Here is a 23,604-nt window from a genome sequence, read left to right as displayed (position 1 = left end):
CAGAGGACTACGTTTTTTAATGTATGAAACCGGAAATCAGTGTCAGTCTTGAATATTACAGGACAAATAAAATACCAGTCGTTATGCTCTATCGTCCTTTAAAAAAAAAAATTATTCCCATATCGGTTTGATTTAGACTGGACTCTTTAATACACTGTGATAGAACTGTAGATTTATAGATTTATAGTTTCACTCAGAGATTTTTTTTTCCTTCCAAATCATCATTTAGTGTCGCAGTTAAAGAGAAGTTTGGATTTATTTTGTAGACAGCGCTTAGGTTAGACCACGAGAATGAAGCTGAGGCACATTATAAATAAGACAGCAAATCAGCGATTTATGGATTACAAAAATTATAAAAAATATTTACAATTATTATAAATATTTATAATCATTATAAAAATATTTTGAATATACTGAAATGTGTAAAAAAGAAATAATTGCAGTATTTTTTTAATCATATTTCTCCAAAATAACAACAGGGCCATGTTGTATTGGACTATTTTTGGATATTGCTAATACTTTATTATTTATAGTGCATTATGTGTTTCTGTAGATTGGGGAAAATCCCCGAATTTCAAAACTAAAGAGAAAAATCCCTCTGATGGCACATTGTGTTCAAACTGACACCTTATAAAATGCTACAAAACCCTTTCCACACCTGCCTACTGTCACAGAATATCTGAAACAAGCTTTCAATAGAAACAACAGTAGTAACATCTGTAAGATAGAAACTCTACAGTATTTTTAAGAATGAAGAGGCGTACAGACAAAAATTAACACAGGTTAACACAAATTAATATTCTTATTAACACCTAACTATAATAAGAACTTCTTGTTCATTCCCATGAGAAGCTCAGTGATTTAACTGCCAAGTTTCTCAAATGAATACAGGATTTTTGCAGTTTATAATGTAATGAGAATGAACTGCACAACACAATGATTCAACTAAACAAAGCTAAAGCTAAAAATCTGCATTGTTTGTGCAGGATGAGCAGCTCTAAGACACCACTGTATGTCTGTCTTCAGCTCTGGGTTGGTGTCATTTGATAACTTTTAAGTCTAGAGATCAATAGCACTTGTCAGCTATAAAATTTATTGACCAGCATCGAAAGGTTACACGCTTGCCAGTGTTTCAACGATCCGTTTCAACAGCTTAACTACATAGAAAAAACATTTTGATGCCCTTAAAACACAACAATCCTTCAGAAAGGCGAGGCAAGAAAAAGCAAGAACACCAAAAGCTTTCCTTCAATGTAATCACATTTCCTTCAATGTAATTATATTCTATTCATTGAGCAGAATTAATTGAGTAGGATATAATTACATTGAAGGGGAAAAGACAACTAAATTGAGTGCAACAAAGAAAGGCCAAAAACACAAAAGACTGGAAAGCAGTACATTTCTCTCATTACCAAAGAGCCTGTTGCTGTTTCCACTCTTCCTCACGAGGTACATGGCCCAAGACAGAGGTCCAGAGGGACTGAAGTAGTTCATATCTAAGTTTGGTCGAATCGATCTGATTAAGGAGAGCCTTCAGAGTTTCTCCAAAAAATATTCCGGGCTATTCCTTTCAACTCTTCCCTTATATACTCATTCCTTACTCACTACCCTCCAACACAGTAGAAAAAAACCCGAAGAAAGGACAAGGAAAGGCTGAAGAAGGCTACAGCAGGATGCAGTCATAACTAATATATTCCCTCACTAACCCTGGCCACAGGAGACAAGGCAGGCTTTTTGCCTTGGGGCACTTCAAACCTGCTAATTTCATTTAGCAACTGAAATGATTTGCACTACTTTTCTTTTTTGTCCTCATGCCATGACTGTGATGGCTGAGAAATAAGGGCAGCATGAAGTTTGCATGAGGACACAAGGCAAGAGGAAAAGACAACATTTAATGTTCGTTTTTAAGAGTGTGGCATTCTGTTGTACAACTACAGCTATCCTCACACTGTATAGGATGTACAGTATGTATGTATAGGAATGTATACTGCATTCATTTGAATCAAATGATCCTTTATTCAGTGTTTGGAAAAACATGAGAAAATTGATGATACATTATTCTTGTAGATTTATAGGCAATTAGCTGGCTGACAAATGAATGAATGCAGAGTTCACTTGACGCCTGATCCATGGCCATGTGAATAAAACTTCCTTTGGAGTCAGTGGCCACACAGGAATGCCACAGTGGTTTGCCAAACAACAGCTATTCAATGTCAGGAGCATCAGTAAGGGTTATCTCACTGACTCCACAACAATAGTTCTGGAGAGAAGCCAACCTTACTGTAGTTGCCAAGCAGGGAGAACGCAGGATGGCCATGGAGCAGCACAGTGGCACTGTGGGACATACCAGAAAATCTCCATTGCTACTGTTAATAGTTAGTGTGCCACACAAAATGGCTTGCCCATGCACTGATTTTGCCCCAGATGAAGATGTCCTCTTCTAAACTGGCCAGAGGCAGTCTGTCCCCTCCAGCCCCCAGAGACAGGAGACCCTGAGGCCAAGAGTGCTGGGTGCACAGGATCAATAATGCCCCTTGAGCTTCCTGGGGCTTAGGCAATCAATGCTGCCTGAACCAGTAGGCATGCAGGTTTTATACATTTTGTCAGAGTCAAATACTCAGTATCTCATATTCATTTTCTCATAGAGAAGGGTATCAGTAGTTACAGTAAGTATCAGAATAGCTTCTGAAGCCATGCATTTTTGATGCCAGGAAAGGACCTTTGCTTTTTTGCCACCAATGACCTTTTGTTTACCCACATTATACCCAGTGGCCCTCCTTCCTCCCATCTTCATCCTCTATTCTCTTCTTTTCCCTCTTGTTTCTCTTATTTCCCTTCACTCTGTGGGCCTTTTAGTTAAGAGAGGGGGAGGAGAAATAACTCAGCTTCAGTCCTCTTCCATAATTAATGCAGCTGTATTGTGTGGATGCCGTTAACTGCTACTTAAAAGTAATTAATTGATTTTCTGACATATCAGTTAGCAGCTCAGTGAAGTGACAGAGCAAAGTACTCTGCCCTGTTCTCTCAGGCTGGCTAACAGATACACACAGCACGACACTGGGTCACTATCACTACATAGAGAGTGTATCACTGCTTGTGTGTGTGTGTGTGAGTGTGTGAGTGTGAATGTTTATGTTGCCTCCATGCCAGCGGTCCACACAGACACACACTCTGTCCAGCTTTGCTCACATTAATACCTTCCTGATGGTAATCTGTCGTTGATTTTAGTTCACTCAGTTCACACCATTGTTAGGCACTGCTGCAGATCCCTACCCAGAGCTATTACAGAGATACGTTACTCAAGCTATCAGTTTTACAGTGTTGTGTACCTAATAATAATAATAATAATAATAATAATAATGATAAACAAGTAAATAGAACTAAATAGGCCAATTCTGATACAGGACCCTGAAGAAAAACTCAACTGCAGACCAAAAATTTAGAAGCTATCAGAAGATCTTAAATAAATACTCCACAGCTGACTGCAGCTTAGTTTTAAGATAAAAGCACAATCAGCAGCCACAGTGTGAGTGATGAAAGGGCTGGCAAGGCTATTGGCCTGTCGCTTAACACAGCAGTAATGGTCCCGTTGTGAATTTCAACTTGTTCATATCACAGCTCCACAACTCCCTATGGATTCTAACAGCAGCTTAGCATTTTATATTATGGTTTATATTTTCAAAACATTATTTTACATTATATATATATATATATATATATATATATATATATATATATATATATATATATATATATATATATAATCATTTACAGTATAAAGGAGTTTATTTTCTATAATTGTGCTATAATGGTAATCCTTCCATGTAGTGCATGATTAAACTGATCAGGGAATCTAAAATTTCCTAAAAGATTCTTAAAAGATCCAGACAACAGCGGACTACTGAACTACAAAGATGCACCAGTTACCAAATTATACTGCTGTAAACACTGTATCTCAGAAAGCCCTTCATACTGGTTGAGAAAAGATGTGGTATGGACCATAAAAAATTAATGCACATTGTGTTAGGTTTATGGAATGAAAAAAAAGGAGAATACCATTTTGGAACAGATACTGTATTTTCTAGACTGTCAATACTTTGGTATACTACACTCTTATAAAAAAGATTAAATGTAGATCCCTAATGGGTTCTTTGGTTTGTTCCTCTGGGAAGCCCTTAAAGTTGCCTGATGTAATTACAACCCTACAACAGGATTTCCCTACCAGAGAGATTGCCAAATAGAACTCTTTAGGAAGTGAAGAACCCTATCTATCCAAGATTGTGGAGAAATCTTGCCCTAGATCATTTAGTCCAGTCATGGCTAACTTAAAGTCTTCCTATAAGCCTGTCATGAACGTGTGATATGGCTGGGGCGTTGTGGAGCTCTAAGCCACCATCATGCGTGGGAGGTAACACACCCACTGGAGATGTGCCTCAGGCACCATTTAGTGAAATGTTGAATTGATGAGCTGATGAGCAGACTCAGTGAAGCAGAAGTGCACACACACACACACACACAGTTAAAAACTATTTGTATACACAACATTCACTCTTCAAATGTATAAATTAAAGATACTTTGTGTATCTTTGATGGGGCATAAATGATTTTATGTATCATAAAGCAATACAGACAAAACACAAGTAATTTCATTTTCTCTGTACAATTGCCATAAGTAAGGGCTTCCAGTAATACATTGGGATGCAAAGATTTCTCGTAAAAATACTTTTAAGTACTATGGCCTTGGTTAATTGAATACCTTCTGTAAATATGAATATTGTTTTTATGCAGTCAAATCAAAGACACTTTGGAAGACTTGTGTGTTAAACTCACATGGAAACAATGTACCTTTTTAAAATCTGATATAATTTAATTTATTTCTAGTGCAGCATATTTTATCTGTGCAACAATTATATGCATACATTTATTTTGTGGTCTTGATGTGCTTTTCCTCTTTTTATTTTATTCTATATCTGTTTTTATTATTCTATTTACTAGTACTTTCGTGGTTACATTTAGTTTATTTTAATATTCTGAAAATAAGCAACAAACAGGAAAAGGGGGAAAATATGTGACCTTACAAAGTGTAGCTGTCAAAGCCATTCACAGGATGCTGCTCAGCAACAGAAATGGGAGGACAAGAGAGGTATCTGAGGTGTCAAAAAAAAACAAAAGGTGTGTTTTTCACTGTAAGATATTCCATTGTGTGGGTGCAATTGCTGACTATGTAAAAACATCTATTGTCAGCTAGACCAGCAGAGTGAGATGAAAAGGAAATTTCATTGCTTTCATATATTATTAGTTAAAAAAATGTTTCTGAAACTTTGTGATGTGTCTAGATGTGGAGATGGCAATCATGGATTTTGGCAAAATCAGTCAAACTGAACTGGGTGGAAAATTCTAAAATACAAAAGGAATGCTTGATCCATATAAAAGGATTGGGAATACCCCAAGTACACTGTTAAACAGTTTTACATGGTGTAAACAGTGATGCTGACAATAGTTCAAGTATTGCCATATATGAAATAATTTTTCTTCTTTTGCAAAAGAGACTCTACATTTCAGTAGTTGGAAAGAGTGAGAAACAAAATTCAAGCTCAGGCCATTGACACATCCCATAAAATTATGAGGCGACTATGGACCATGCAATAGCAACAAAAAGAGTGGCTTTGTTTGGAGTCTTGGCTCGGCTGCACTGGCGGTTAAATACGGATCAGTTGTGGTTAGATATGAGCCGATGCATTCTTTTCAATTCAATTCAGTTCAATTCAATTTTATTTGTTTAGCGCTTTTAACAATGGCCATTGTCACAAAGCAGCTTTACAGAAATACACGTATACACTAACTCAGAACTCTTATACACTAACTCAGAAATCAACTCCTTTCAGTGGAGTCTTTATTAGATCCCTGCTGATGGACACCCTCATTGATTGATTGTTTGATTGATTGAGTGTTTGATTGATTGATTGATTGTTCAGTGTAGTGACAAAGGATTTACAAGGAGTTATGGGCCTAAATATTAAAAGCAATACAGGAATCAAGGTAACCTTCTTGCTTGTACATGCTTCATTCTCTATGATTCTTATACATTTGCTGGTCAGTGAAAAGTTCACCGCTATTTTGGAAGGCTGGAAATCTAGGACAGTACATGTGATGTAGCCTTTTGGCTATTTCACCTACTGGAGCACAAAGAAAATGTTCAATAAAATCTTTGCCACAAAAATCAATTAATGACTCAGAAAGACCTGGGCTTGAGCACATACATGACCTAGATGGGTCGTCCATTTGCATGTTTATTTAGTCATACTCTTCTACTGTATACTCAGACTATCATCCAACCAAGGCCTCTGTAAAATAACCCAGAAAAACATTCTAGAAAATAAGTACGTTCATCCACAAGGCCACATGTAGTAAAGCATCGTTAGATAAATAAATTAGCAGCCATTGAATGTAAGGCTCACAAAGCAGGCCTGATGGAAGAGGAAAACTGCATCTCAGACACCATTTACATCTCAACCTCATTAACCACACTGATGAAGTTCTGTGCAGTTCCACTTGGGGACAGTTCCCTTTAGGTTTACTGCAGCCTCAATTTGTTCATTACTAAGGTCTGGAAGAGTTTCTGTGGTCACAAAAAGCCCTACCCAGACTCAGACCTGCACCTTCACAGTATTGACCATTATATTGCCGTTTCCTGTTGCGGTTTCACAGCAGAGGGGCAGTAATGGCAATGGAGAAAAGCATGATGGGAACTGCAACACTACAGAGTTCTGGGATGTCCCCACCCATCATCATCAGCACATCCTTCTACCGAAAGTAATAGAATAAAACTTACAACAGGGTGGGTTTGCCTTGAAGTTTTCTTTTCCTTACTCCTTACGACTTCAGGTGTAGCTGATGTACATATCTACAATATATGGCATATTTACAAATTAGGATGAGCATGGAGGATGGACATTAGTGCCTCTATTGTCTCTACACATTAAAAGGGGTGTAGAAATCCTAAACTCGATCTTAAAACTAGTTCAGTTAACCTGTATTGGTGGATTTGGTATAACCCATCACTGTGTCTAAAAAACAAATTATAGTATCTCAATCCTGCATTGGCTGTATTGCAAAAATTACTACCAGGTTCATGATTAAAATGATAAAACTCTTTAGTTAATTTGTATGTTTCCCTGGCATGCTTGGAAACTATTCAAATAATTTGTAACAGGCTACTATTTTACTAATGAAAATGTTAATATTTCTGATCAATCATAAATGTAGGACCAACCATTTGCTATCAGTTTTTCATGACAGAGAAAAAGCAGAAGCCTAGAAAAGACTGGTGGGTCTCATGAAGAGCTGCCCTGAGTCAGAATAAAGGCCACCAATTTATGGTAGGCATTCCAGGGAGATCACTTATCAGATTCCCAGGACACAAGCTCTTATATAAATTGTGGGTATTTCCTATTTCAAAGAATGGCTTTTGAGACTGACTGATGTCCTGGGGTCTATTGCTGCTGTCTGTAACACATCCCAGGAGGAGCATTCATTCATCTTCAGTAACCATTGGTCAAGGTTTTCATGGATCCAGAGTCTATGTTGGAAAAACTGGGCATAAAACAACCTGGATGGAACTCTAGTCCTTTAATAACACCTAGGTAGTTTAGAGTAGTCAATCCATCCTGGAAACTGGAGTACTAGAAGACTACCACATGGACACAAGGAGAGCATGCAAACTTCCACACAGCAGTAATCTGAACTTAGGCTTGGACCCAGTACCCTGGAGATGTGAGATACCAAAACTGCCCCATGTCTGTAATAGGCCAGTAAGGGACATAGATACACCGAGAGAGACTGCAGCAAACTAGATTGCTGCCTCACTAAGAGCAACTTTCCATTTCCAAATAGTCATTTCCAAATAAATAAATAAATAAATGTTACAGATACAAATTAAGAACAGGTCAGGTTCTCCAAGACACTTGAAGCAACCAACTAGCCAACTTCCTTTGAAATAGTGTTTTCCCCTGCTTTTCGTATATAGGGAATAAAAGACAACAGGATATGCTGTTATAATCAATGAAGGGGTGGTGTGATGCGACCTGACACAAACCAGAGCTGTTAACATTCCTTTCATATATCAACTGGTTTCACCTGCTACAGCTTCAGAAGCTATTTGCTTGCACAGCTGATGAAGAACTTTTGTGTACCATGCTGAAAGTTTACTACATCTACCTTATTACTAAAAGTACTTTGCGGTTGTTCTCAGTATTCTTTTTCATATTATATTTGTGTATATTTTTATAGCATAGTGTTAGTTCCCTTGCTGTGGTTGGGGAATTTTCTGGCTCTGTTGAAAATAACGAGAAGTCTTTATTCTTACTTACTACCAACAATCACTCTGAAGGTGATTAACTTGTAACCACAGACAGCTCCAGTCATTCAACAATCATTTGGGTCTATAAAACAGCAGACAAACCTTTGGATGTGAAGTGATTAGCGCATTTGGTTACAGTCTGAGAGAGGAACAAAGACACTCCGATCAAGAGACACTGTGCAATCAATGGTAACACCTACCTTCCCTGTCCTGATCTCTGTCTAACCCAGTCTATTCATGCTTTATGAAACACAAATCAATATCTCCAGTCTGCCACGGGCTGGTCCATGCTTATGCTCCCAATACCATATCTTTCCTAGGCAGCTGAGGCCAAGTGTGGAAGACTACAGAATATCAAATTAGCCACAACAAGTACAGCATTTACACTCAATTAAGTATCTTATTGACCTAATCAAGCTTAGGCCTAAATCTAAGCTATAAAGGAAACGTGGGGGAAAGTCCAGTCATGAGAAAACGCAAACTAGAATAACTACAAGAGCAAGTAAATGGACCAAAGAAAGAGATCAAAAGGAAGAGATGAAAATAAAAGGAAATGAAGGAGCTTTATTAGACATCCTCTCTCTGCACCATGTATGTCGTTTGGAGTAGTGAGCATGCAGACCAAACACAGCAGCTGCCCCTCTGATCACTGGCCAGTCCTCCACATGGCTCAAGCTCGCCTGGGGGTGGAGGCAGGGAGGGAAAAGGAGCACAAGTCAGAGGAGGAGCAATGCAAGACTGAGTGTCTCCACACTTCCCAGATTTTTTCAGCAAGGCAAAATAAAAATACTAAACAGGGCTACCAGAGGGTGAAATGGAGAAATGGCAACTTATTTACAGTACTTTCTACACGTTGACTATCTACCTTACACATGAAGACTCTGTATGAGACATACTGCACCAATGTATTTTAACCAAGCTTTTATCTTTTTCAATATACTGAGTGTGGCAGGTGGGAGCATGGTTTAGCAGGAGTCTGCATGTCCAGCACTTTAGTGAATGCATGAAAAGAGACTCTCTGTTTGGCATAGGGAATATTTAAATGTGTGTTTTTCATGATTTATGATTGATTTCTTCTTGAAATCGTCAATCATTTTCAGAACTATTAAAAATGTCTACAATATGGTCTTTTTGTAGATGAAATCTAGATTTTCACATGAAAATCTGCTGGCACAAAGAAAAACAGATTCCTGGCCACAAACTAATACTGAGCATAGAGGAGAAAAATAATATAACATCTAATTACTTGTAGACCTGTAAAAGTAAACCGTAATGTTTTGTGGTACTTTCACTTTGCTTTATACCGGTGAAGCTCCAATACCATTCCACTTCATTATACTTATTAAGGCACAATTACTCTGGACCAGACTTGCTTATTATAATATGTAAAGAGAGATATCAGTTGTAAAATAATTAAGAGGAAAGCAGTGTTACTCTCAAGACCAGACAACATGGTGTAATTTCATGCCTTTGGTGTGTTTTCATGGCTGTAGTGGAATCAGTTTCAGGTGTGAAAATTCCCTGTGCTGCGAGTACTGTCTAACAACAATGACTGTCTTGTTCAGCAGATATGCAAATGTTTGACAATGACACAACTAATGATAATGTCTGTGTGTGTCTTGGAGGAATAACAGAGAGAGATGGAATCAAGAGAACCAAAGACAGATACACAAACAGAGAACTTCCCTTTCTTTGCACCTTTTGTAATATTTGTTCTTTTCTGCCCTACTTTCCTGAGTCTTAGTCGTTAAATTAATAAATTCCCTAGAGCATGGGTATTCAAATAAAATTTATAAAGGTCTAGGTAAGCATCTGACATGACTGAATGGAGACAACAGTTACGTTTTAATGATTAGATCATGGCTATAAATAGGACAATTTGAAGTGGTTATGTTTTGAATAGAGCTATAGATTTTAATAAACACTTTCTTCTTTGTCCAGTTGTCTTTCTGTTTTCGGTTTGTGAGAGAAGCAGAGAGGGTGAATAAAATGAAACTTCTGTGAAAATGCTCTCTTTTCTGACCTAGTGTCTTTGCTCTGCCCTGTAACTAATCTTTGGAGATGGATGATGCTGAATCTCTGGTCTGATGGGCTGCCTTCAGCTAAATTATTTACACAAATGCAGGTGATTGGATAAGCCACAACAGAGGATCTGCTGCAGAAGGGTTAGGTTCATGTTTAGAAACCTAGAGTCTCTGAACTTTTTATACATTTATCAGCTTTGCTACTGTATTGTTTTTTCTTGGCGTAGTCTGCAGAAATGCTTTGCTGGCTCCCCATCCAGACTGTGATCTGTGAGTTGAAAACACCATTCTAGTTCATAAGGCTGAACTCAAGAGTAATGACTGTACCCAGTTGGAAAATCTGGACACTTTCAACCATGAGGCTGTATAACTAAATGTAGCTGACTGTATTGCTATCGTCTGCGATGTTTCGCTGACTAAGCACAGCTTACCCTTCTTTCTCCATTCCCCAGCTCTCATACCTCATGCCATGCCCATGAGCACCAATGTCAGGCGCCCAGGTGACTGTGCTGGAAACAGGTGGTGCTAACTGCATCCAGGCAATGGGCCAAGAGAAGCTGAATCATAGCCACATAATTGCTCTAGCAGACACATGGCTACAGTGCTGCCAATGGAGCATTTACACAACACCACACGCAGGCTATCCACTGCTGTTGTAACAGAGGAAGCATGAATTACATTAAGAGTATGTGTATGGAAGGCAGTCCGTGTTAAGGAGGGAGAAATTCTGAAATGCCTCATGGCAGGGTGAGCGTGAGAGAATGGTCAGGATTAGGTCTACAACAAATCTAACTGTAGATAAAATAACAGGCAGTATATGAGAAAGGGAACGACAATGAAATAATATATGAAAATAAATGCTGTGTGGAAAAGGATACATGGATTCATATCCACACTTTTCAGCCCCAATTAGTGACTTCACACAATATACATCTATCACATATACAATATACATAAACATGTAAATTCACATCTAGTTGTGGAGATTAATTAATTACAGCTTTAAGTACTAGAGTCCACAGAAGCTCTGTAAGATCAAGATTTAAAAATTTATGGCATTTTGTCTTTGTCTTCTTCAGTTGATACTGAGGAGGAAGGAAGCCACAGATGTAAGGATACCGTTAGGAACTCTGCCTATGCTTAACTGACAGGTTCCTTGTGACATCTCTCTCACTCACACACACACGCACACACACACAGGCATTTGGTTAACTACAGAGGTTGCTGATGACATGTCACAATTGAATTTAAACAAACCTGGCAGTTATTTTACACTGTATTTTTTTTTTTAAAGATGGAGCAGAAGCGTCTACATCATAGCTCTCTAACACCACTGGTCTATGCTTATAATGAAATATATGCAGTAGCATAATACATTTTAGTCATGTTAATTTATATTAGGACTAATATACTCAAACCTACACCTTGTGTGTGTCAGTGTGTGACCCAAAGACTGGGATAGGCTCCAGATCCACCTTGACCCTGACAGGATAAAGCACTTACTGATGATGTTTAAATCATCAGTAAATCATCACTTATACAGTATGTATACTTTGCTGTATGGTCAGTATTAGTAATTCAGCTAACCCTAAGCCTAAATTCATCTAAATGTATTATTTTTAGATGCTAGTTGAATGAATAGTTAGATGAATAGTATCTGTGTGCACATGTGAGTACGACTCTTTATCTGTCTGTATGAGCTGTATTTAGTTCCTGTCCTGCATGTGTCTCTGTGTTTAATAGCTTGCGGATGAATAAGCCTATGGTAAGGTTACTTTGCATATTGGTTAGGCACTGAGGCTAGTCACGTAGCCGCAGTCATTTCTATGTTACCACAGGCTAGCCACAGAGCGTGATACAGTAAAGAACGGCAGAAAGCAACTTCAGAGCAAACAGTATGAAACATGTAAAGAAACACATCAACCAGGCCACTTAAGCTAAACAAATTGATGGCATCATATTCAATATTTACAAAAAGATATGAATGCATGTGTCACTTCCATACATCACACTTCTGTTCAAAAAGAAGCAACGATCCTCTGTATCACGCCTATACCTTACAGGAGTAACCTTTTTTCCTGTGAAGGTCCTAAATAGAGCCCTAACCCTTTTTTTATCAGGACTTAGGTGATAAAGCACAAACTCATAAAAATCCTGAGTGACAGAAATACGGTTATTTTCAACAAAACAACATCTTCCATGTAACCCGTACTTGCTGGCTGACAGGAAGGGGGAAGGGGCGGGTGAAATGCAGTCCAAGTTCACAAACCCTTATCTGCACGAGCAAAAGCTTCTCTGTGGTTTTGTGCATTTGAGTTTGCAATGAGGAGCCCAACTCTCCTCCTGCACATTTCTAACACTATAGAACGTGTGTTTGCCAAACATTCAGCCATACTGTTAACTGAGTGGGGAGCAGTGTATTTGATTCTTGATCTGAGATTAAAAAAAAAACTTTAAACATCAGACAAAACTTTAAACATCAGACAAGAAAATCATAACTGTTTTTGAACAGCAGATTTAATCTGCCATTATATCATCAGATGCCATCTGCTGCTTCAGTAAATTTCTCCGAGTCTGAAGTGCATAGAGAATGCTGTCTGTTCAACTGTTGTAAACATAATGTCACATCTGGCTCTCCATAACTTTCTGATGTAAGAAGCTACTAGATAAAGCTAGCTTTTCTAAGGGCATCAGTATATCTCCCTTTTCATATTTTCTCTCTATCATATTTTCTCTCAATCTGTATAAAACCCCCACAGCGCTGTTAAATTCCCGTATTGAATTGCTCATAAGGTTTATTTATTTTTCTAACACGATTTAGACTATTTTATAAGAATGTGCTTGTTGTAAAACTGCATGTTAAAATGTGTATAGTAACAGCTAATTCACAGGGAATTGTATGGCAGATGCTCTATGGAAGCTGATTTTAAAAAGGCTTGTAATTATAGATATGTGTGATGTTTTCTGTGAAGAGATGCTTATGTAGCATTTTTGGAGTCAGGGCTTTTATTTTTTCTGACTTGTCTTCAGCAGTTTCACAGAAACATGAGAAGCAACATGTTTTTGTCCTGTTAACACAGAGAAAAAGAGATGCTGACGCGGGAACAATTGGTTATAGCTATTACAACATTTCACAGATGTTAAATATATGGTAATTATAAATAAATAAAAGGATGACATCATTGTTTAATGAACTGAAATCATTTCAGTTGGCAAATTGCTGTGGTGTAAGAGGAATAAAACAATTCAGGACATGATGTTATTGGAGAAGAATCAACTTCAGGGTGGCATCACATCAGAGTGCCATTGATTATTTTCATCTAACAGCACTCCCTATTGTGTTTTATTCCTTACTTTTAGCATGCAGGCCCACAATGATCAAAACCTGTAGCCAACCGACTAAGTAGTCTAAGTGAAATGAGATGGTGAATGAATTGATATTAATTTTGGTATTTTGATATTAACATCTTTTGCATATGAGATAAACTATTTCAGGTAGAATGTTACAGTGCTCATTCATAACAGTGGTGTCAACCTAGGGCTGTAATGCTACTGAGGTGCGTGGCACCAAATTCACCTCATGAAGGCCTTGGCAATTAGTTCATACAATAAATCTGCTGTAGTGAATGAGGCAGAATGCTTTGTACAGATGTAAATCTTCTATGTCTTGATATGAATGATGTTTTTTTATTTCAGAGATATTTCAGAGACACCATTTAAAAATTCGTCCTTGCAAGAGGATGCGTGAACTTTAACATAAACATGTCCAGCAGGTGACACATTTATAAAACACCATATTTGTCACCTAGCTTTTCTTGACCATCTTAACTCATACCCTTATTCACTGTCCAAGGCCCATTTCCCGGCAGCTTTATCTCAGCTCTCTGAGACCAGCAGTGGCGCCGCACGCTACCTCCCTGTTCTGCTGCTGTCCGACACTGGGGCTCGATAGCGGCCTGTCTGCTGGACAACGGACTCAATTTCAGCAGTTCCTAGGTTCTGCAGTCACCCAGTCTCTGTAAAGGAAGTAGGCCAGCGGAGTCGAAAATCCATCCAGTCACAGTGATACAGTGGGCACAGTCAGGAAAAGAAACTCAATAGATCCCCAGCCACTGACCAGCTCCATGGCTCCTACTGTCACTGGAGTCTGTTATGATGACATCAGCATTTATTGAAAAATTTCTTTGAAGTGAATGAGATATTAAAGATTCAGATGTCCCAGAAATGCCTCTGCTCAAGAAGTAGTGCATGTAGCTGAGCATTTGTTGTACACCAGAATTATAGAGGGATGGCTAACATTTATATGCATCACTGTGTAATACAAATACTGTCTTATATTACACAGCCAGGTCCATAAGTATTTGGACAGTGACACAGTTTTCGTAATTTTGCCTCTGTACACCACCACAATGGATTTGAAATGAAGCAATCAAAACGTGATTGAAGTGTAGAATTTCAGCTTTAATTCAAGATGTTTAACAAAAATATTGCATTAACCGTTTAGGAATTACAGCCATTTTTTTACATAGTCCCTCCATTTTCACAGGCTCAAAAGTAATTGGACAAACTAACATAATCATAAATATTAGGATTATTTTTAATACTTGGATGCAAATCCTTTGCAGTCAATGACTGCGTGAAGTCTGGAACCCATGGACACCAACAAATGCTGAGTTTCCTCCATCGAGATGCTTTGCCAGGCCTTTACTACAGCCCTTCAGTTGCTGCTTGTTTGTGGGCCTTTCTGCCTTCAGCTTTGTCTTCAGTATATGAAAAGCATGCTCTATTGGGTTGAGGTCAGGTGACTGACTCGGCCATTTAAGAACATTCCATTTCTTTGCCTTAAGAAGCTTTTGGGTTGCTTTTGCAGGATGTTTTGGGTCATTATCCATCTGTACTGTGAAGTGCTGTCTTCAGTTTTGCTGCATTTGACTGAATCTGAGCAGAAAGTATAGCTCTATACACATCAGAATTCATCCTTCTACTTCTATCAGCAGTCACATCATCAATAAACACCAGTGACCCAGTTCCATTAGCAGCCAAACATGCCCATGCCATAACACTACCTCTACATTTGACAGATGATGTGGTATGCTTTGGATCATGAGCCCTTCCTTTCCTTCTCCATTCTCTTCTCTTCCATCTCTTTCCATGGTACAAGTTAATCTTGCATCAGAACTGGTCAGGATTTTTTAGAGTTTTTTTTTAGCAAATTTAATCTGGCCTTTCGGTTCTAGCATGTTACCAGTGGTTTGCATCTTGAACCGTCTGTATTTACATTCATGAAGGCATCTCTTAATTGTAGACTTTGACAGTGATACACCTACCTCCTCCAGAGTGTTTGTGACTTGGCTAGTTGTTGTGAAGGGGTTTTTCTTCACCAAGGAAAGAATTCTGCATTCATCCACTTTAGTTGGCTTCTGTGGTCTTCCAGGCCTTTTGGTGTTGCCGAGCTCACTGGTGCATTCCTTCTTTATAAGAATGTACTAAATTCTTGATATGGCCACACCTAAAGTTCCTGCTGTCTCTCTGATAGGTTTGTTTAGTTTTTTCAGCCTAATGATGGCCTCCTTCACTTGCTGACACCTCTTTGGACCACATATTGAGAGTTCCCATGAATAGCTACCAAATTCAAATTCAAATTCAACACTTGCAATCAACTCCAGACCTTTTATCTCCTTAATTTGTCATGAAATAACAAGGAAACGGGCCACACCTGGCCATGAAACTGCTTCTCCAATTACTTTTGAGCCTCTGAAAATGGAGGGAATATATAAAAATGCCTGTAATTCCTAAATGGGTAATGCGATATTTTTGTTAAACCCCTTGAATTAAAACTGAAAGCCTACACTTCAATCACGTCTTGATTGCTTCATTTCAAATCCATCTTGGTGTACAGAGGCAAAATTACAAAAAATTGTGTCACTGTCCAAATACTTATGGACCTGACTGTATAGAAGTATGCTTAATGAAATGTTAGCAAGTAAGGTGTTAAAATAAATTACTGCTCACACCATTCAGACCTCACTCTTGTAGTAAAAATGTGGCAACTATGGCCATCATTCATGCACATAGTGCATAATTTACATTAGCTATCCAATTGATCAAGGTCAAATGGAAGAATTATAGGCTTGTGTGGGTCCCTTTTTGAATTTGTGGGGATCTGGCAGGGTGGCCAATTTCCTTCTTGACCGCCTGTGGATGCTGATAACCAGAATCAGCAAAGGGCAGGCATTCGGCTACTAGAATGTAGGCCCTATGACTCCATCCTAAAGCCTCGGACATGAAGCGTGGAGACGGCCATAAATCCCTCATAAGGGAGGCAGTGGTCTACAGGAGTACAAAAGCCACCTTATACAGCCATCATCTTTAGCTAGACACCTGTAGATATATGGGTCGGTCACCAGGGCTGGAGGTGCCAGAACGGATGCTGAGAGTTTGAGAGAAGGAAGCTGGTGACGATGAGTGATACAATAAAAGAAAAGGGGTTCAATGGGAATTTTTTTGTAAGTATTGTGGGCAAAAGGTACCAATAAGGAAACAAAAGGTGGGTGAGTATAGCCTCCACATAATCCTAGAACAATCTCCCATGCTTCAAGTTTTTGACCCTACATATAACATACACAACAGTCTGCCATGCTGTGTTGCACAAAATGCAGTTTATTACAGTATAATTCCATGTAATGATTCCAGTGATACTAGAAGTACTAAGTTATGAAGTTGCTGAATGTGTCAACAAAGAGGTATACAGCAATATCCTGAAATACCACTTGTAGAATTGTGCTTGTATTTTTCCAAAGCTCATTACCTAAAGTGGGTATATGTAGCCACATTACCTTTTATATGTTTGTGACATAATTGTGATGCATATCATGGTACAACATGGTTCATGTGTACTACATGTACACATATGAAGTGTGTGTTTATACTGTATATTTCAGAACAAGAAAGAAGTGATGAATCAAAACTGAAGAATGATAAAGACAGAATCCTAACATGTGTGTGTAGGCTTGCTTGTGAGAAACTAGTGTATGAAAGAAGTGTAACAGGGAGAGCAGAGAAACCACAAAGACTGAGACCCACCAACCATATTCTTATACATTTCCAGAGTAAACGCAGGCGTGTACTGTGTGTGTGTGTGTGTACTGTGTAAACCAGCATATACAGTATAACCGACAAAGGACACGTGATGCATGCACAAATGCACCATGAAGTGGTTGCAGTTTGAGATCATAATGTTCAAGCATCTTTGTTCTGAGAAGCTATAAATAACAATCAAATGCATGTTCACATGCCCTTTGCTCATGCAATGCAGTTTAGATGTCAAGGTTAGGCCAAAATATACAAATCTTCAGTTAATGGATTTGCAGTTTAAAGATATATGGTGGCTGATATCATTTTTGAAAATATGAAGAGCCTAAACAGTGATATAGCAAAAACTGTGATATAGAGTTCTCAAGTTATCACATTGTGATACTATGCCACCTAATACTAGCATATTTCAGAGGTCTTCTCATAAAGAAACTGTGGAGAGAGTATGTGAGAAACAGAAAAGTTCCTCCAAGGCTGTTAGTTCTTGAGCGAGAGTCGGGTGCGACTGATAAACTTCCTGTGTTAACTGACAGCGCTTGCAAGACACACGAATGTGCATGCACCAAAGAGTCAGGAAACAAAAACAACACACTAGATCTTTCATGAAGAGCACACAGACAAGTTGTCATCCTAAAACTTGACATATTAAACAATTTGTCATCCAAAATGTGAAGCTGCATCCGGATATCACCAACATTTATCAAAATGCTTTCACACAAACACACACAAAAAAACCCCCATCATAGTTCGATCTTCAACCAGATCACTTTGCTAGCTTTGTCCTTTAAATGATTAAGCAGAATGTTTTGAGAAACGTGAAGCTGAAAACATAAAAGAGCACACTAACCCACTCTTCCAGGACATCTAGGGGTTTAAGGACTTTTCATTAGTGATTAAAACTTCTCCTCCATTTCTCTTCATCTCTGTTGCAGTAGGAATGAGTGAGATGTAACACAAGTCTGAGGTGTGTTATTTTAACATAAATTGAGATGCATTATACTGTATGCTGCATAGAGCTCTGCCTAGTTCATGAATTTCAGATGTGTTTGGGTGCTCTGGTTTTTTTTTAATATTAATATTTTTGATAAAACCAGCATGAAATATAGAGGTGTATATTTTTATAGATGATAGCGTTTAACAAGTCTGTAATGGGAGTGGACAGCTATTGAGTCTGCAGTTCATCAAGTCCTTTATCACACGAGCTCTGATCCTTAACCTCCCCCTGATATCCAGCAGAGGGAGAAAATAAATAAATAAATAAATAAATAAAAATCATGCTTTGACCAAACTATTATTATATGAAAATATTTGCCATAAAATCTGCTAGCTTGTTAACGGACAAGTCACGGTGAAATACCTATAAAGTTGAAGTAATTCAAATCTAAATTAAAGAATAATTAACTTCAGTCATAACCAATTCAGGTGAGCCTCTATGTCAAAACAGACGATAAGATTTTGCAAAATATTGTTTTGTTTCTGCAAATAACATTTGCCCTAGAAAGCGTCTCAGAGTCCAAATGCATTTACAGACCGCTGTGTTGTTGATGGTGTAGTGAGGTTAACCAGTGAAGCACTCACTAACCCACAGCCCTGTGGTTTTCATATCCAGCCAAGAGATTTCAGTACACTACTGACACAGCAAATCAACAATCATGAAATGTCGTTTTACGTATACTTCTCCATCTTGCGTGTATATTACTTTGCATAGTGTGCACTCGAGAAAGCCCAGGCAAAATGATCTACTTCTTAGAGTCCATCAGTTCCTCAAAACTTTAAAACAAAGCAAAAATTTCAAAAACTGCTGATGTACTCTAAAAGCTATTGCGATAAAAGTAAACTAATTGACTCACCCCTGGTAAAGCAAGACTGGTAGGATGGAAAGGTCTCGAAGATGCTGTTTGAAGCCATGGTGAGGGGCTGCTTCTGGAAAACACCATCCAGTACTTCTAACTTGATCTGGCTCTTAATTTTGACCGGCTCTGATCTTTGCCCTGCATAGATCAATGATACAGCCATGATAATGTTTTGAAGCATATGCATGCTGAAAGCAGAAAAAGTCTAAATTCGACATTCTCCATTCTACACACTGCCCCAAATCTGAACAAAATCCCAAGCATACACACCCACACCCTCAGCCACATGATTATCCAATGCTTCTCCAGTTGTGGTGTCAGGGCAGTTGTGTCCTTGGGTGTTGTGCATGGTTGAGAGACAGTGCAGATAGTGATCGGCGGTCAGACTGCGGTCGACTGATGCTTACCCTTGTGCAAAACAGAAGGAGCAGAAATGTGTCGCTGTGGTTTCTTTTTTTTCTTGCAGTAATCCGGGTGATTCACACTGACTTCAGCACGTACACTCAGCAGCCTCCTTTCCTCAGTTTCTTTTGGTTCCCTCTCTATATCTATATCTCACTTTTCTCTGTGGCTCAGAGAACCGTGACTGGTCACAGTTTTGGTTTGTGGTTTTAGTGGCCCACAGAAAGCTTTACCCAACCCAGTCAACAAGTTTAACTCTTCCTTTCTATAAAAAAAAAAAAACTAACCCTTTCTGCTCAAGCCCCATTGGACCACTAATGGTCACATGTTCTGCTGTGGAGCCAATTTCATTCTGACTTTTTTTTTTAATCTGCTTTTCTTTTGTATAATCAGGTGTTGTGTAATAGTCTGTTAGCTCCTGTGCTGTGCACATTTACCTGACAAGTGAAAACTGATGCATTTTTGTGCAACATGTACCTATGCAAAAACAATGCTAACACAAGTGTAAAAACAATGGCAGTGTTTCAAAGTTTCAGAGTATGTGCATGTAAGTGAATGACACAGTAATGGAGAGGCAAGTCACTGTGCAACCAGTCTACACATGCAAATCCCTCTCCAGGAGAGCACACAATTAGCTCTCTGTCTGTACTATCATTTGACAGCTTCAGCTTGTCAGAATTTACATGTCATTTTTTCATATTGCTTTCGTCAACTTATAAAGTGCGTGTTTACTTATTTACTCACTCAAAATATATTCCCATGATTGTTTGTGCAAAATTTTATACATGTTTCTGATGATATGCTTATTCCACAATCCACTAAAATGCAAGGGTGTTTATCATATTTCACAGACAACTAATATGTGTCTGAGTAAGCTCGCACAGGAGCACGGTCTGTCAAAGGACTGATTAAGTAATTATGAACGTCTAATTTTGTTCAAAGAACACCATGATCAGCAAGGCCTCTGGCAAACCCTCAACCCCCATTATATCACACTCAGACACCTGCGTCCACTCCCAGGCTCTACGCCCCCACTTGTAACGTACCCTCGCACACCTCCACCTCCACCACGCCCCCAGCACATGCCAAACACACCCACACCTGTGCTCACTTTTCCACACAGCAATTTGTGCATTGGGGTCAAGTATGGTGGGGCGGAGTGTGGCAGTTCGCAATAGCGTGTGCGGCCAGCTGCTGCTCCTCCCTCTCAGGTTTCCAACTTGGACTCAGACACACTTTGGGACATGGAGACTCTCAGTGGCCAGCTGAGTCATATTTTGGATGGTGCTTGGCCTCTGCTTAGTTTAATGACTAAAACTTTCATCATATGTATTGAGTACATTGGAATTGTTCTTATTGTGTTCTTATTGTGCAGCTTATCAGTTATACAGCACGTTGAGTAGTAGGGGTATATTACATGCATGAAGAAGAGACTTTTAGTGATTCACAAGTTTTAGTGTTTTTACTGATAAAAAGTGCAGTCTGGGTTATCAAATCAACAAACACTGGCAACAAGTTACAACTCACCAGCTAATTTTTAAGCCATTCATAAGTTTAACTGGATGGTACAGGATCAGAACTTCCTGTCCTGGTGACCCCAGTGATTGGCATTTGAGTTTAATATCGCTATCCCTGGCTTTCTCAGGGTGGTGTATTTATATTAAACCATAAAAATAGTATCTGTCAACAGCAATGTAGAACTAAACAAAGGTTCCTAACCCCTTTGAGCCAAATAACTGGTGTTGCCCAGTCCTGGCTCTGGAAAACAAAACAAAACAAAACAAAACAAAAAAAACCAAAGATGTGAACTAGGGGGAAATATCAGATATTCATGATGTACATTTCTTTTAAAGACAAAACACTACTGCTTATAATGCTTCTTTCCAATAATTGCGTTTACTTGAACTGGCTGTGTTATAATGTCTTATGAACAAAGAAGACTCAGCATCAGCATCACTTTTATTTTAACAGGAATGTTAGACATTTTGTCTTACCGAGTGCACATGTCACATGCAGACAGACAGAAAACAGACAGCAAACACAGATACCACCAAACAAAAATGGTAATAAGCTACATATACTAATATTAATTTAAAAAGGAAAGGAAAAAAGAACAGAAAAAACTTCAGAAAAATAATGTATGTATGGCAAAATATGTGTATGGCAAAAAGTTATAAAGCAAATGAGGTTAAAAGGTATAAAGTAAGTATAAAGAACATATATATCTGAGAGCAAAGACTTGCATACCAGTAGGACAAAAACAGAAAAAAAGGATAAAGTAGAAAAAAAGAAGAAAAATCATTTAATTTAGTTTAAAGATGTTTAAAGATGTTTTTTAATTATCACATGTAGCAAAACTGGCAAAACAATATATGTTAATATCATGGTAAACAAATTATAGAAAAATTCTCTAATAACTGCCAATTTCAACCTTTTTTTAGTATTAGCATTTTTTTGTTTTGTTTTGTTCTTTTCAGATCAACATCGTATTAATATATTTGTAATCACAAGAAGCTATTATAGGAGAGTGAGTATGACTATGGAACTTCTTTGAGACCACTGTGAACTTTCAACCTCTAAAGACACAACTCTGACACTGTGCATCTGCAGCTTCCTGGGATATTCTTGGTTTAAAGTCTTACAGGGGAAGGGTCAGTCAGAAGTATTATTGTTTAAAAAAACACCACATTTCAACAATGTTAATGTACCAAATTTTCATTCACATTATTTTTTATGATTCATTTGTTTTGTAAAAGCCATTGTGTTGTTGGGTGGATATTAGTAAAATAGCTTACCTGGGCCTACATGTTACTGATAGCAAAAAAACAAGAATTCAAAGAGGGAAAAAAGGGAACATGGCTGTCTGGAAGGGTCTTGTTTGATCTCTAGGATCCACAGCTGTATAAGTGCATGCTTCCTGCTGTGTTCCCACAACAGCTTGCTGTGTTTCTGGAGTTGTGTTTCCCCTTCTCTAAAACAGTAGGGATCTGAGTAGGGAGCTAATGGAGAATGATTCACATAACATACATTAGAAACTAACATTGTACTGTGTACTATCAGCTCTTTTTCTATCCATCACAAAATAACAATTTGCTCAGTTTTTGAACCATATACCATAACTGAACCATATCTGCACCTCCTAAACACAAAAAGTACATGCGGACTAAACTATCCAGCCAAGTTTAAAGCTTAGGCACTAATTTAAAGTGGTGTTGCAGAGATCTTATTCAGCCCAATATTCCTCTGTCTTTCCTCTTCAGCACACACACACATTCACACCTAGAGGCATTATTTAGTGGCATGTTTTTGGAAAGTGGGAGAAGACCAGAGAACCTGGAGGAAACCCATGCGAACATGGGAAGAACATGCAAAACTCCACACAGGGAGTGACTCAGGCTCAGGGTTGAGCCGGGGACCCTGGAGCTGTAAAGCAGCAACGCTAACTACTGCGCCACCATGCCACTCACTTTGCATTATTCTCACTTTGGATCAGAACAAATCCAGGATCAGAACTTACACTCAGCATTTAAAACTATAGTATTTTAAAATAAGGAGGAATCTGAAGATATAGAGAAAAGGAGGCAGTTAAGAAAGGAGGAGAAAAAGGAGGAGGGCATGGTGAAAAAGGAAAGGGAGTAGGAGAGGGGAGCAATGAGAAGACTTTATGAGAGAGGGAGTGAGAGTGAGCCAGAGAGCACCTGCTGAGATTCTCATCTGTGTGGGAGGATGAGTCAGGACATTGGCAGCGTGTGTACATCTTGAAACAGACAGAACAGCAAACTGTGAGAATTCCCCTTCTGGACTCTGTTCCTGTCAATCCACAATCCAGAGTTCACACCATTAAACCTCCCCATGAAAAGAGCAGCACTGTGGG

The 23,604-nt window shown here is 38.5% G+C and overlaps 1 protein-coding gene across 3 annotated transcripts in view; it reads right to left on the bottom strand.

The window, feature by feature from the left end:
* runx1 (RUNX family transcription factor 1) overlaps positions 1-19,961 on the bottom strand; it is a 40,301-nt gene extending 20,340 nt beyond the window's left edge. The window contains exons 1-2 of one of the 3 annotated variants that reach the window (XM_026932287.3): positions 19,736-19,961; positions 19,326-19,466 (exon numbers count right to left, since the gene is read on the bottom strand). In XM_026932287.3, the coding sequence (XP_026788088.1) occupies positions 19,326-19,383 (58 nt within the window). In that variant the 5' untranslated portion in view covers positions 19,384-19,466; positions 19,736-19,961. The other 2 variants (XM_026932284.3, XM_026932286.3) reach the window with 2 other exon arrangements.
* Positions 19,962-23,604: the final 3,643 nt, after the last annotated feature.

Source organism: Pangasianodon hypophthalmus, chromosome 26 (assembly GCF_027358585.1).
Source record: "Pangasianodon hypophthalmus isolate fPanHyp1 chromosome 26, fPanHyp1.pri, whole genome shotgun sequence".
Taxonomy (NCBI): Eukaryota; Metazoa; Chordata; class Actinopteri; order Siluriformes; family Pangasiidae; genus Pangasianodon; species Pangasianodon hypophthalmus.
Note: the sequence above shows the minus strand (reverse complement) of the source record. Positions and strands in the feature narration are given on the sequence as shown.